This window comes from Caretta caretta, chromosome 1 (assembly GCF_965140235.1).
Source record: "Caretta caretta isolate rCarCar2 chromosome 1, rCarCar1.hap1, whole genome shotgun sequence".
NCBI classification, from domain to species: domain Eukaryota; kingdom Metazoa; phylum Chordata; order Testudines; family Cheloniidae; genus Caretta; species Caretta caretta.
In genome coordinates this window covers 107,519,752-107,534,510 of record NC_134206.1, presented here as the reverse complement: position 1 = coordinate 107,534,510, position 14,759 = coordinate 107,519,752, and the positions used below count along the sequence as shown (strand labels likewise).

Sequence of the window (14,759 nt, the reverse complement as noted above, 5' to 3'; positions counted from 1 at the left end):
CTGGAATTCTAATGAAAATATTTAGTGTGTTTTCACACTTACCTCTCTCTTTTGCCTGGACTTCTTCCTGCCACTCAAGAAAAGATTAAATATATTGGAGAGGAGGTTCTTGGGGTATAATTGGATAAAAGAAGTCTCTCTTGAAGTCTAATTTACGGGGCCTCCCAGAGTTATGTGATATAAGAGGTTCTCTTGAGGGAACAGGACCCAGAGGAAGGTTCTTGGTTGGAATGACATATGGGAAGGATGGAGCATTGAGGGTCTCTGTAATAAGCAATTTAGCACAGTATTATTGATCATGGGAGCAGAGTCAATGGTGAGAGTAGATGGGAGACAGGGAAAGGGAAAGGCCAGCAATGAAAGAAAGAGAAGCAGCTAGAGGGTATGTGGACATGTTGGGCCAGTCCAGGATGGAAATCAATGTTTGAGGTAGGGAGTGGAACCAAAGAGCAGTGCAGTTTCAAGTTTTTGCCACCCTTCCATTACATGGTGGTACTGGTGTTGTCAGCCTGTCTCACTGTGAATAGGAGGGATGTAACAAGGCTGTGGGCCCAGCGTACAATCCCACACTTGAAAATGATTCCTACATTACTGTTCTACTGGGACTTTTTCAGCTACTTTCAATGTGTTTGTTCAAATATGTTAAATTAAACAAGTCCATATTATAGTTCATTAATGTGCAATATCTGTCTAAAAGTTTAAATGGTTTTGAGTTAGAGAAAAGCAAAACACACAAAAACCCCAAACTGACTACAACCATTAAGTGATTCTTATAACTTAAAAAGGTCAAACTTTTTTTTTTTAATTTGTAAAACAGAACTGCATTCCTGAATTAAAGCTTTGACTGAGTTTTAGTTCAGATTGAATTAACTCTTACAGCTGGAAGTCCAGTTACAAATCTCTGAAAATAAGAATTCTGCTCCTAAAACAATTAAGGGGAACCCTAAGATACCTTTTATGGTGCTAGAGGCAGCATTATAATAAAGCTTCAAATATCACTCTTCAGTTATCGGTAAGGTTCCCTCAGAGAAACTGTATGCCAATTACCTAATAAAAATCCTGGCCCAGATTCTCTGGTCCAGTTAAGCTTCACTTGAAGCAGGACTGGTGAAGATGAAGTGTAAAAATAGCTTTATGGTGCCTAGAACAATTTAAAGCAGCCTTATCACTGATTTGAATTGTTCCTGGCTACCTAGCTACCTATTCTGGCAGCCAAAGATTGCAGGAGCACCAAGGAACTATGACCACTTCCCCTTTCCTTCACCACAGTGGGCTTGTCTACACTACCGGCTGGATCAATAGGCAGTGACCAATCCAGCGGGAGTTGATATATCGTGTCTAGTACAGACATGATAGATCAACCGCCGATCACTCTAGCGCGGACTCCAGTACTCCACCTTAACGAGAAGCACAAGTCAACACGCCACAGTGCGTAGATCTAAGTACGTCGACTTCAGCTATGTTGTTCATGTAGCTGAAGTTGCGTAACTTAGATCGATCCCCCTGGTAGTGTAGACCGGCCCACGGTGACAGAAACAACAAGACACTGTAATATCCCAAACCTTATTGAGTTATACCTTATTGAATTAAATTTAGTGCCTTTGGGGTCTATTATATTAAAAATGCAACTGTTTGTTATTATGAATTGTATGTAAGTTCTCTAGGGGCTTACCTACACTTGAATTTCTACAGTGGCACAGCTGCAGCTGCACTGCTGTAACACTTCAGCATAGGTAGTGTCTACACTGAAGGGAGGGGTTCTCCCATCAGTGTAGGCAATCCGCCTCCCCGAGAGGCTAGGTTGATGGAAGAATTCTTCTGTCAGCCGAGTTCGGTCTGTTCTGGGGGTTGGTTAGGTTGGGTTAACCACAGTGCGCAGGGGGTGTGGATTTTTCACACCCCTGAGCAATGTAGCTGGTCAACTTAACTTTTTAATGTAGACAAGGCCTAGGAGACATGACTAATGCAATCTCTGGGAAGAATTAGGAACTTCAAGGAATTTGGGGGGACAATAAGTGTGAAGTGGATTTCCCAAGAAATACTTGGAGAGTGGAATTCAAATGACCCATCTCTGAGTCCATCCTTTTGAAGCTGTGCCAGAGCAGAAAGCCATTGTCTGTCTCAATGCCTATTCATGGTCTCTTCAGAGGCCCAAATTGGACACATGTGTCTCATAAACTGATGAGCATTCTTGTTCTCTGCAAAAGGGCGTTATGAACTTGAAACCACAGGAATACCCTTGTGCAGGGTTTTCACGGACTGCTCTCCTTCCAGAGTCCATGTTGGAGTTGGGGTGATCTCTGGTAAGTTTATTAGCATGTGTGTAGTTTCTTTTATTGTTTTTAATGTTTTCATCTTAAGGATAAAATGTGCTTGCTTAAAAAGAGATGTGTGGTAATCTATACTTGTAGCAATTACACAGTGTACCATCTCTGAAGAGAAGGCAAAAGAAACCTGCTTAGGCAGCCCATCTTTTCCTGGGGATTTCACAGTGTCATTAGGAAACTGTGCAGCCTGGAAATATCCCAGTCAGAAGGGAAAGAGCCATGTTTCCACCCAAAAGAGGCAACAGCTGGGGACCCATAAACCTAGAATGATTGCTGGACCACAGAAGGGAAATACACATGCAGTTGTCCTGAACTGTGGCACACACATGTTAGGCTATAGGGATAGAGGGGCTGGGAAGAGTGTGATGCAAAATTACCTAGGAATGTCCCCTGCACTGGGTAATCCCCAGGAGAATTTGGTCCTACATTGCCAGCTTCTGAAAGGCATGTAGACAACTTCTCCATATTCAGTTAGGTTTTGGTGATTGACTCTAGTAACAAATATGGATGTTAATTTTGTTCTATGATCACAAAGATAAATGTCCTTGGTGGGTGTGTGTTTATAAACACACACCCACCAAGGACATTTATCTTTGTGATCATAGAACAAAATTAACTTCCATATATATTACTAATCACTTATTTCTACTCTATATTCTCATAGAAATAAAATTGTCTATTAAAAAGTTGGAAGTCAGTGGATTTGATTTCCTTGAGGGTGCTTTTTCTATAAAATACCTTGCTCAAAGAAAATCATAAAATGAATAAGAACCTTAAGAATAATTAGATTGGTATGTTAAGTCACTAATGCTCTTTAAATAAAGCTCTGAATTAGTACACATAGCACATTCTCCATAAGCCAAATATAACAAACTGCTCAAACTTTCCCTTGCTATCTGACATCTCAGGGTATGCCTACACTGCACTCTAAGCTCAGGTCTGTGGGGTCCCAGTCTTGTGTACTCGGTATTTCCAAGCCCAGGCTTGAATGTCCACACTGCATTGTAAACCTGGTTTTACAAGTGCTGGACCCAGGTCTCACAGCTGTACTAATGAATCTGAACTATGCAGACCTTCCAACTCGGGTCTGTGGCTTGACCTTTGTCTACACCGCAGAATGACAGGGCTTGGACCAGAGTAGAAGGGGGAACAGTTCAGACTGGTGTATGGGGACAGCAGGGGGGCTTGGGTTTAAACCCGAGTTAGAGCCCATGCTTAGTTTGCAACATAGACATACCCTAAGAGTTATCCTTATTCTAGCACAAAGCAGATGGAAAGCTGGTGTATCTAGCACTCTGAGAATAGCTCATTCATGGGGGAGCTTTCAGGTGGCATGGGCCTACCATAGTGATGCCCAGTGTGACATGGTTCGGTCACAGAGACCCCCTGGGGACTGTCACCTGATGTGCAGGAATTACCTCTGAGCCAGTTTTCCCTGCCAGCTTTGGACTCCAGAACCCTGTTTTGTTGAGCCAGACATGCTAGCCTGCTGCAACACAGACCCAGGTCTAGTCCACGCCCCCAAAGCTGCAGGCTTTAACTGAAAACCACTCAGCAGGTACTCCTGTCTCCAGCACCCAGACACCCAGCTCCCAATGGGATCCAAACCCCAAATAAATCCGTTTTACTCTGTATAAAGCTTATACAGGGTAAACTCATAAATTGTCTGCCCTCTATAACACTGATAGAGAGATATGCACAGCTGTTTGCTCCCCCAGGTATTAATCACTTACTCTAGGTTAATTAATAAACAAGTGATTTTATTTAGTATAAAAACTAGGATTTAAGTGGTTTCAAGTAATAACAGAGAGAACAAAGTAAGTCACTGAGCAAAATAAAGCAAAACATGCAAGTCTAAGCCTAATACATTAAGAAACTGTTTACAGGTAAAATCTCACCCTTAGAGATGTTCCAATAAGCTTCTTTCATAGACTAGACTCCTTCTTAATCTGGGCCCAATCCTTTCCCCTGGTACATTCCTTGTTAGTTCCAGCAGACATCCTAGGTGGAAAGCAGGGGTGTTCTCATGATTGGCAGCCCCCTTTGTTCTGTTCCACCCCCTTTTATAGCTTTGGCACAAGGTGTGAATCTTTTGTCTCTCTGGGTCCCCACCCCTCCTTCTAAACGGAAAAGTACCAGATTTAAGATGGATTCCAGTATCATGTTACATGGTCATATGTCACTGTAAGACTCATTCTTCATTACCCACAGGCTGGTCCAGAGGAAGGCTTGCAGGTAAATAAACCATCTATAACCAATTGTCCTAGTCAATGAGAGCCATCAAGATTCTAAACCACCATTAATGGCCCACACTTTGCATAGTTACAATAGGACCTCAGAGTTATACTTCATATTTCTAGCTTCAGATATAAGAATGATACATACAAATAGGAGGAATATATTCAGTAGGTTATAACCTTTGTTATGATACCTTACAAGAGACCTTTTACATAAAGCATATTCCAGTTATATCATATATACACTCATAAGCATATTTCCACAAAACATATGGAGTGCAACATCACACCCATGCCATATCCATCCTGGCCCACAACAAAATAGCCATAGCCAGGAGAACAGGGACATTGCCAGCTGCTGGAGATCAGGCAGTTGCAAGGGTATCCTGGCTATGACCTATAGGCCACAGGCAGCCAGGCATAAGATAAAGTAACTCCAGCAGCTGGGTTAACATGTTCAAGGAGCTTTGCAAACATCAATCCTCACACCACTTCTATGATGAGGGGTTTTTTTGCACACTATTATTATTCCTGTTTTACAGGTGGAGATAAATACAGAGATGTTAAGTGATGTGAAAGGTCATAGAACAAATCAATGTCAAAATCTGGAGGAGACGTCGGGAGTTGGTGGTGCTCAGTCCTGTGCTCCAAGCACTAGCACACACTGCTTCTCTTTTCCTGCTCCCAAATAAATATCTTGTCATCTGGGTTTCCTTGGAGACATCCGTATTTTTAGTTAAGTCGACTATGGCGGTGCTTCTCAGACACTGTTTCCAGCACAACAGGAAATGATATGAACAAAGAAGGAATTCATGCTGCCTCTTATGGTTGTGAGGAGTTCCCCATAAACATGCCACTATACTATCCTCCTTCAAAATCCTCTTAAAAACTCACTTGAAACCCACAAAACATTTGACAAAGGACAGGGAGTGTGTGTGCTGAAACGACTGCTCATCACCAAACACAGTATATATATATATCGCTATTACCAAGTCCTCCCTCTTCCAGTCCTTCTCCACTTACCTCAGATGCTTAGAAAGTAGCGTCTGTAGGGCAGTGACTTTCTTTTATTTTATGTGTCTACAGCACCTAGCACAAAGAGACCTCAATCAGGGATCAAGCCACAAAGTGCTACTGCAATACAAATACTAATAGTTATAATCTTTTTACTGTCCATTTTAAATATTATTCCTCTCATTACCAGTTGAATCCATATTTATGCTATACGCATGCAATGAAATTATTTTGTTTTGCGGCAGCTATTCTCTCCCAAGATTTTGAACTCAAGCCTCAAAGTTACATTATGGAGAGTTCAAGAGAGCAACTGCACAGACTGCCAAATCTTCAAGACATAAAAAAAAAAAAAAAGTGGTATTTTGTTTGATCTTTCTTTTGTCTTGTCATACACAGTGATAGTCAGTGTATCGATGGTTTCTGCAGTTATTGAATGCCTCGCCTTCTGCTTTGACCTTTAATTACCCACAAAAGCTATTTATTTCCACCTCCTTCAGGAATATTACCCTTCAATCATCTGGAATTTGGGTATCCAATATGGTACCATGTAGCTATTTATTTGTGTCATGGTTACTGGGCAAATTGAGCCTTACAGCCCCTTAGTCCCTTAGATGACAGGCTTGGCTTCCTGCACCTCACTCTGGGAGGAACCACAGGGTCTGGCTTCTCTTAGATTGGATCTCTAAGTAGCAGCCCCCTGTGTCAACCATAGTAACTCAACAGGCCCAGCAGCACTGGGGGCCTGTAAGCCCTTCTCCAGGAGCCTGTGACAGCAGCTGATTAAAGTCACTCAAAAACAGAATTCTCAAAACAAAATAGTTTTTTATTGCCAAAGGGGATAAACGTTTAAGAAATCATGTTAACAAAAAACAAAATAAAGAGTACTATACTCATATTTTATGTTACCCAGGCATAACTTCATAGTTCAAGTAACTCCATCTTATTCCCATTTCTGGGTTGGGAAAGCCAACCTACTTGCTTCAGTTCCTTTCTCTCTTTGAGAACAATGAGGAGTCTGGTAGCACCTTAAAGACTAACAGATTTATTTGGGCATAAGCTTTCGTGGGTAAAAATCCCACTTCTTCTGATTCTGAAGAAGTGGGGTTTTTACCCACGAAAGCTTATGCCCAAATAAATGTTAGTCTTTAAGGTGCCACCGGACTCCTCATTGTTTTTGTGGATACAGACTAACATGGCTACCCCTCTGATCCTTTCTCTCTTTGGCCAGGCCTACACTCCAGACCTACCGGTATACTGGTATAACTATGTTGTTCAAGGGTGTGAAAAATCCCCACCCCTGAGCAACGAAGTTATACCAGCCTAACCCCCTGTGTAGACAGTGCTATGTTTAGCAGAGAGCATCTCTGCCTCTCGGAGAGGTAGATTAACTACGCCGATGGGAGAAGCTCTCCTGTTAGCATAGGAGCATCTTCACTTAAGTGCTACAGTGGTGCAGCTACATCAGTGCAGCTGCGCCACTACAGCATTTTAAGTGTAGACCTGCCCTTTGTGTCTCAGTCAATTTGGATGTCCGCCTCAGCTTGATGACTACCCACTCGCCCCTCCTTCTCCTTCCCGAGACCAGCATCTTGAAGGTCTAGAATCCCCTTTGATCCTGTGTTTTGGTAAGGGAACAATAAACCATTCTGGCGGGAGCCAGCAAGGTACATACTTCCTAATGGATGGCCCAGCCATTGTTATTTGTCTCTTTTGAAGCCCAAGTGTATTGTCCCATTTACCCTAAGTGTATAATCTTTGCCATTGTTTTATTTCCTGTTTTCTCCCTTAAAACCCTCCTTTGATTTCATTCCATAGTAAGTATGCCATATTCATAAAAATGATACAGATATTTTCTCATTCATCACAGCTTGGTTTTAGCTAGGAAAGCAAACTAATATTGAAAAACTACTAGCAGGTAAGAACACACAAAGCACAGTATAGCAAGGTGAATGAGAGATTGTTACACAAAAAAGGAAAACAAATAATGCTGCCCCCCTCCCCAGTATTCTTTTTATTAGGTATATTCTACACTATTCTGTATGTTCTAAAATGTTCATGACCATATCAAAGTACCCAAAGGTCAAGTTTGTCAATAATTTCAGGGTTTCATGTAAAACTTTTCACCTCCAAAATGCTGGGGATAAAAGTCATAGAGCACTGTTGTTCTCTTGTGTACTCATAACAAGATCAACTAAGAATGCATATGCATCAGTGAAACATGAATCAGAGTATCATCACTGAAGCTATATCAATAAATACTCGATAAATAGACTAACCACGTGTCATAAAAATAAAGGGAAGGGTAACCACCTTTCTGTATACAGTGCTATAAAATCCCTCCTGGCCAGAGGCAAAACCCTTTCACCTGTAAAGGGTTAAGAAGCTAAGATAACCTCGCTGGCACCTGACCAAAATGACCAATGAGGAGACAAGATACTTTCAAATGGGGGGGGGAGGGGGCAAACAAAGGGTCTGTCTATCTATGTGTTCTTTTGCCGGGAACAGATCAGGAATGCAGTCTCAGAAACTCTGTTAATTTAATAAGTAATCTAGCTAGAAATGCGTTAGATTTCCTTTTGTTAAATGGCTGGTAAAATAAGCTGCGCTGAATGGAATGTATATTCCTGGTTTTGTGTCTTTTTGTAACTTAAGGTTTTGCCTAGAGGGATTCTCTATGTTTTGAATCTGATTACCCTGTAAGGTATTTACCATCCTGATTTTACAGAGGTGATTGTCTTACCTTTTCTTTTAATTAAAATTCTTCTTTTAAGAACCTGATTGATTTTTCATTGTTCTTAAGATCCAAGGGTTTGGGTCTGTGTTCACCTGTACAAATTGGTGAGGATTTTTATCAAGCCTTCCCCAGGAAAGGGGTTATAGGGTTTGGGGGGATATTTTGGGGGAAGATGTCTCCAAGTGGGCTCTTTCCCTGTTCTTTGTTTAACACGCTTACTGGTGGCAGCATAGGGTTCAAGGACAAGACAAAGTGTGTACCTTGGGGAAGTTTTTAACCTAAGCTGGTAGGAATAAGCTTAGGTGTTCTTTCATGCAGGTCCCCACATCTGTACCCTAGAGTTCAGAGTGGTGAAGGAACCTTGACACCATGTGACCATCACCATAAAATATTTGGCTGTACACTCTGGGATTCTCATCTGATTTCTATGAAGTTTCTCTGGGAAGTAAAATGAAATAGGTATAAATTTAGGGCACTACAGTACTTCATTCTTAGGAAGAATTCACAAATTGAAGAAGCTGGATTCTCTATATGCAGAGCTGGCTATTTGGCAATAGACTATAGGAAGACCCTTTCATCTTACCGATCTGGAAATATTTTATCATTCGATATTTCATTCAGAAAGGTGCAATGACCTGTAGTTCCAGTATTAAATTGACTGATTCTTAACTAGCAGGCCTAGACCACTCAATGTTAAACATCTCAAATGGTTGTTACTGCTGGCAGCAAGTGAGGATACGATGCTGCCAAACATCACTGAGTGCATCCCTAATTATTGCTAATTTCATGAGAGACTACAACATTGTTCTGTATTCATTAGCTGTGACCATCTCTGAGTTAACTGTAGACAGAAGACAAATTAGAAAAACTTGTAGACAATCATGTAGCAAGACCCCAAAAGTGCCTGGTGCAACAATAGGTTAGGGGTCTCTTTCCTGATTCCAAAATCTGACCCCCACCAGCACCAGTCCAGCCCCCTGCCTCCCTCCATCTCCCTCGCCGCCCCAATCCAGCCCCCATGTCCCCCAGCTCCTGCTCAGTTACCCCATAACCCCAATCAGCCCTCCTGTCCCCAAATTCCTGCCTAGCTTCCCTCCAGCTCCATCATGGCTCCCCTACAGACCCCTAAATTCTCCATGGCCCGCCTCTCTCCGCTCCAGTTCTGATCCAGCCCTCCCAGCCTCCTTCAATCTAGTCCTCTGCTCCCACGGCTCTCATTAAATTAGCTCTCCAGGTCCTCTTCTGTCCCCACTTCCCTCATCCACCCTCCTACCCACCAGAGGTGCCTATTTTCCAATGTGCTGGGGAGTGCTTGACCCCGGCTCTGCACCAGGCATTGCCCCTACCCCATTTCTTCCCACCCCCTCCCCCAAGCGCACCCCACCCTGATCGTGGCGGGTGGGAGAGGCGCTGGGAGACACTAATCAGGGGGAGGGGCGAGCTGACGGTGAGTGCTCAGCACCCACCATTTTTTTCCAATGGGTGCTCCAGCCCCAGAGCACCCACGGAGTCGGCGCCTATGCTAGCCACATTTCAGGTCCCCACAAACCCTCCTTCAGTTCTCCCCTTCGGTCTCCTCCAGCTCTGATCTAGTCCCCAACTTCCCTCACCATGCCCTGTGGAAAGCTGCCAAAGCTTTCACCTTCTATCTCAGGAGGAGTGGGGGGGAAAGGGGAGCACATCTCCCATCTCTGCTTCCCTGTGTCTCCATGTCTCTGTGAATCCCCTGGCGCTGCAATCTCCCCCACCCTCATCTTTTCTGCACGTCTTTGCCAGCTGTTCACACCTATGGTCACCCCAGCTTAAGCCCCCCCCCACCCCAAAGAGATAATAGGCCTCACTCTCCCACAGAAGCCCCTCTAATTGGGCCCCCATAATCTCATTGCCTATGGACTGTGTGCCCCTTGGACCACTGTAGCTATGCTACTGCGTTTAGTAAGTGCAATTGAGATCTACTACACAGTGAGCTGACAGTGGATCACAAGCTCTTAGGAGCAATTTTAACTTCTGCTGCCCAGTTTGGAGTCTGACTCCTTCAAATTGGCTTTGGACCACACACCTCTTTTTTTGGTACCAAGACAAGCATTTTGTATCATCTTTGCTTTGCCACAATGTTTGTTTCTTAGTGTAGCATCATACTAAGTAGATTTATCTTGTCTGCACACCATGTTACACAGGGATTCCTACTCTGCCTTCTGATTTTCACTTCAAGGTGCTATATGTTCCCCAGAAGCATGTAGCACACACTCCTCACTTGACTGTGTTGCTTTGAAATCAGGGAGCTATTTTAAGGAACATCATGCTTGACTGAAATAGAACAGTGGTTTCCAAGCACAGTGAGGCATTGCCATGTGTTGGTCATGCAGTTGCCTCAAACAAGTGTAAAATATCCAAATTTCAAGAAAGCTCAAGCTATATTTGATTACATACAATATATACTATACAACTTTGAGTCAGTCTATCCACCTGTTGACCAGATGGGCGATTATACTCATTCATGTTCAACATTAAGTATAATCCCACAAATTCTATTTCAAACATTATTGACAGGATTTATACACTTTTTCACAGTTTCCCCACAAACAGACAAATTTCACTTTTGCAGTGAAGAGCTATTGCAATGGGGAGGCAGCATGGCCTATGGGATAAAGCATGGGACTGGGAGTCAGGAGACCCTGTTCTGTGCCCCAGCTCTGCCACTAACCTACTATATCACCTTAGGCTTGTTTCTCCTCCACCAATTTACCTGCTTTGATTATTTAAACTGTGTGCTCTTTGGGGCAGGGACTGTCTCTCACTATGTGTTTGTTCAGAGCCTAATGCTCCAATCTCAGCTGGGGCTTCTTGGGTGCTATTGTAGTACAAATAAATCACTACCACCATGGTGCAGAGTTCAGAGCTCTGCACATCCTACCATACAAGTTCAAGTTCTCTGAGCTGGGCTCCTGCTCCCTGTGCCAGCATGGATAGGAATACTGAGGAGTCAGCCTAGTTAGCTCAAGCGAGGAGCCTCTGCAGTGACCCCACCATCCTCCCTCCCAGGCCAAATTCAAGACAGCAATGATAGGCTTTGAAAGGAGTCCTGGTCAGCTCTCCTTAGCAAAGGAATCAGAGTAACAGCCGTGCTAGTCTGTATCGCAAAAAGAAAAGGAGTACTTGTGGCACTTTGTGGCATCCGATGAAGTGAGCTGTAGCTCACGAAAACTTATGCTCAAATAAATTGGTTAGTCTCTAAGGTGCCACAAGTACTCCTTTTCTTTTAGCAAAGGAAAGTCACCATGGGTCCAGGTCAGCCAGGAGGGAGGAAGGTAGGGTGACCAGACATCCCATTTTTAAAGGGACAGTCTCGTATTTAAGCCCTCCTGCAGGTGTCCCAACTTTTTCTTTAAAATGGGCAAATTGTCCTGTATTTTATGTCTCCGCCCCATCAGTATTTGTGGGTCCTGCTGCTGGCTGGATCCCTGCTTGCCAGCTGCCCGCCACCAGCAGTGAGTGGGGGGGGTCCAATGGCTGATGATGGGGATAGGGGTGCAAGGCTGGTAGCAGGGAAAGCTGCAATACGTGGGACCGGCTGCTCCCCTTGATGGTCCGTCAGCGCAGCCCCTGCTGCATGCCAAACCTTGTCCCATTTCTGGCCAGCACTGGCTGCATGCTACAGTGGCTGGTGAGTGTGGGCAGGGGCCACGTGGCAGCTGGTTACATGTCGCGTCTGTTGCCCACCCATCGGCCCTTTACGTGCTTCCCTTCTCACTGTCCTCTCCCTGCTTTTCTCCTTCACCACCCCCCCCCCGTCCAGTCCCACTGCTCCTCCATATTCCCTCACCCCCCAACGGGGTGCATCCCATTCCCAGTGCTGTGCACAGAACCAGCCCCTGGTCAGAGCACTCAGCTTACCAACAGCCTGGCCAGCAGGTTCCTTCCTTCCCGCACTGCCTCTGGCTGAGCTGGTGCCCCGGAAAACAGCCCAGAGCGCTGGCCAGGTGGAGCCGAGCCCTGCATGTCCCAATCCCCCCCGCCGCCCCACCCTGCAGTGCTGGCAGAGCAGCCATCCCACCCCTCAGCTAAGCTCTGGGGTGGCGGAGAGGAAATGATTTCCAGCCTGTTCACACCTGGATCCTGCAGGCTCCACAGCAGCCCCCTGGGCAAGGGCTTAGCACCCTCTTCACACACACACACACACACACACACACACACACACACACACACGCTGCCCTGGGTCCTGCCCCCGGGGAGCACAGGGCTTCTCAGTCTCCTATGCACCCTCCCCTGTTGAGCTACCTCTCTGGCCCAGTTCCCTGAAGCCCCTGCAGTTAGGTTCCCTGGGCCCTGGTGCACAATGCATCCTTAGGGCTTAACCCCTTCCTGCCCGCACTGCAGCCAGGGGACAGGAGATGGCTGGGTTATGTTGGTGGCCAGCAGCAGCCTGGAGGTGTTAGCTGCCTTTCAACACTGTGCAGGCCGGAAGGAACAAGCTGCTTCCAGCCACAGGGGAGTGTGTGCAGGGGAGGGGTGGGAAGAGATGAGCTCTGCAAAAACATGGGCCAGGTCATCCCTTCTTCCACCCGCCCCGCCCCCCGTCCCTGAAAGCAGCTCCCATTCCTTCCCTCCCACACAGTTCACATTGTGGTGTGAACATGGGCAGAAATCTGGAGAGGGGGAGCATGTGACCCTGCATGCCCCGCCACATGTTGCCTCGGAAAGATGCGGCGCCAGGTACCAGGAGAGGCGGGTCCGTCCCGGGGGCCCAGCCAGGCATGGAGGGTGGAGAGCACCAGGCAGGGAGGGTCGGGTCGGTCAGTCACCCCCACTGTGTGAGAAAGATGTACAGGAGTGTGTGTTTGTCACCCCTTACTGTGTGAACCCTAAAGCCTTAAAGATAAGAAGGTAAATAAAGAGAATCCAACTACACAGTATTTATTTTTAACAGGGGCTCAGTCAACTTGATGTTAATTTGAACATTTGTACTGCATAGTTCTGATTGATTGCCGTTGAACTCACTTGAATACAAGTAATTTTACCAGGTGTCCCATATTCAGCATAGGAAAATACAGTCACCCTACCAAGCTAGGAATAAAAATCAAGGGGGGTGGAGAATAAGTCCCCAAATTAAACCAAATAACTTATATTCTCTGAGGAGATAATACTTGGCACGTCTCATGTCCAAAGTGCTTTATAGAGAGGTAAAGAAGGTCAACAAACGTGGACAAGGGTGATCCGGTGGATGTAGTATATGTGGATTTTCAGAAAGATCCCTCACCAAAGGCTCTTAAGCACAGTAAGCAGTCATGGGATAAGAGGGAAGTCCTCTCGTGGATCATTAACTGGTTAAAACATGGATCAGCAACCTTTGGCACACGGCCCGTCAGGGTAAGCCCCTGGCGGGCCAGGACGGTTTGTTTACCTGCCATGTCCACACGTTCGGCTGATCGCAGCTCCCACTGTTCACGGTTCACCGCTCCAGGCCAATGGGGGCTACGGGAAGTGGCGCGGGCCAAAGGATGTGCTGGCCGCCACTTCCCACAGCCCCCATTGGCCTGGAGTGGCAAACCACAGCCAGTGGGAGCCACAATCGGCCAAACCTGTGGACACAGCGGGTAAACAAACTGTCCCGGCCCGCCAGGGACTTACCCTTACAGGCCACGTGCCGAAGGTTGCTGATCCCTGGGTTAAAAGATAGGAAACAAAGGGTAGGAATGAATGGTCCGTTTTCACAATGGAAAGACGTAAATAGTGGGGCTCCTCAAGAATCTGTCCTGGTACCAGTGCTGTTGAACATATTCATAAATGTCTAGAAAAGAAATAAACACAAAGTTTGCAGATGACACTAAATTGCTCATGATAAAGTCCAAAATAGACGGTGAAGAGTTTCAAAGGAATCACACAAAACTGGGTAACTGGGCAACAAAATGTTGTATGCAGTGTAGTTGTAGCCATATCAGGCTATTAGAGAGACAAGAGGGTAGGTAATATCTTTTCTGGACTAAATTCTTTTGGTGAGAAAGTCCAGCTTTCGAGCCACATAGAGCTCTGACCTGAAGAAAAGCTCTGTGTAGCCCAAAAGCTTGTCTCTCTCACCAAAACAAGTTGGTCCAATAAAAGCTATTACCTCACCCACCTTGTCTCTGGGCAATAAAATGGCAGATGAAATTCAGTGTCTATAAATGCAAAGAAATGCACATTGGACAACATAATCCCAACTACCTAATCAAAATGATGGGGGTCTAAATTCGCTGTTACTCCAAGAAAGAGATCTTGGAGTCACCACAGATAGTCCTCTGAAAACATCCACTCAATGTGCAGCAGTAATCAAAAAAGCTAACACATAATAAGACAAAAAATACCATAATACCACTATATAAATACACAGTACGCTCAAACCTTGAATACTGCATGCAGGTCTGGTCAACCCATCTCAAAAAAAAAAAAAGATATATTAGAAAGGTACAG

At 45.1% G+C, this 14,759-nt stretch overlaps 1 protein-coding gene and 1 long non-coding RNA gene across 10 annotated transcripts in view; one reads left to right on the top strand and one right to left on the bottom strand.

Moving 5' to 3' along the window:
• The window catches only part of LOC142072561 (uncharacterized), a 29,186-nt gene that overhangs the window by 3,581 nt on the left and 10,846 nt on the right, over positions 1 to 14,759 (top strand). The window contains exon 2 of the long non-coding RNA XR_012669001.1: positions 2,208 to 2,303. This is a non-coding gene — a long non-coding RNA (uncharacterized LOC142072561). The remainder of the gene's footprint in view (positions 1 to 2,207; positions 2,304 to 14,759) is intronic.
• MYO16 (myosin XVI) overlaps positions 1 to 14,759 on the bottom strand; it is a 602,174-nt gene that overhangs the window by 584,711 nt on the left and 2,704 nt on the right. For 7 of the 9 annotated variants that reach the window (XM_075129773.1, XM_048854910.2, XM_075129771.1 and 4 more), the window contains exon 2: positions 4,226 to 4,328. The exons of 1 other annotated variant lie outside the window; for it this stretch is intronic. In XM_075129773.1, coding sequence (XP_074985874.1) covers positions 4,226 to 4,256 — 31 coding nt within the window. In that variant the 5' untranslated portion in view covers positions 4,257 to 4,328. Of the gene's footprint in view, positions 1 to 4,225; positions 4,329 to 5,587; positions 5,654 to 14,759 lie in introns of all 9 variants that reach the window. One more of the 9 variants, XM_075129766.1, reaches the window with a different exon arrangement.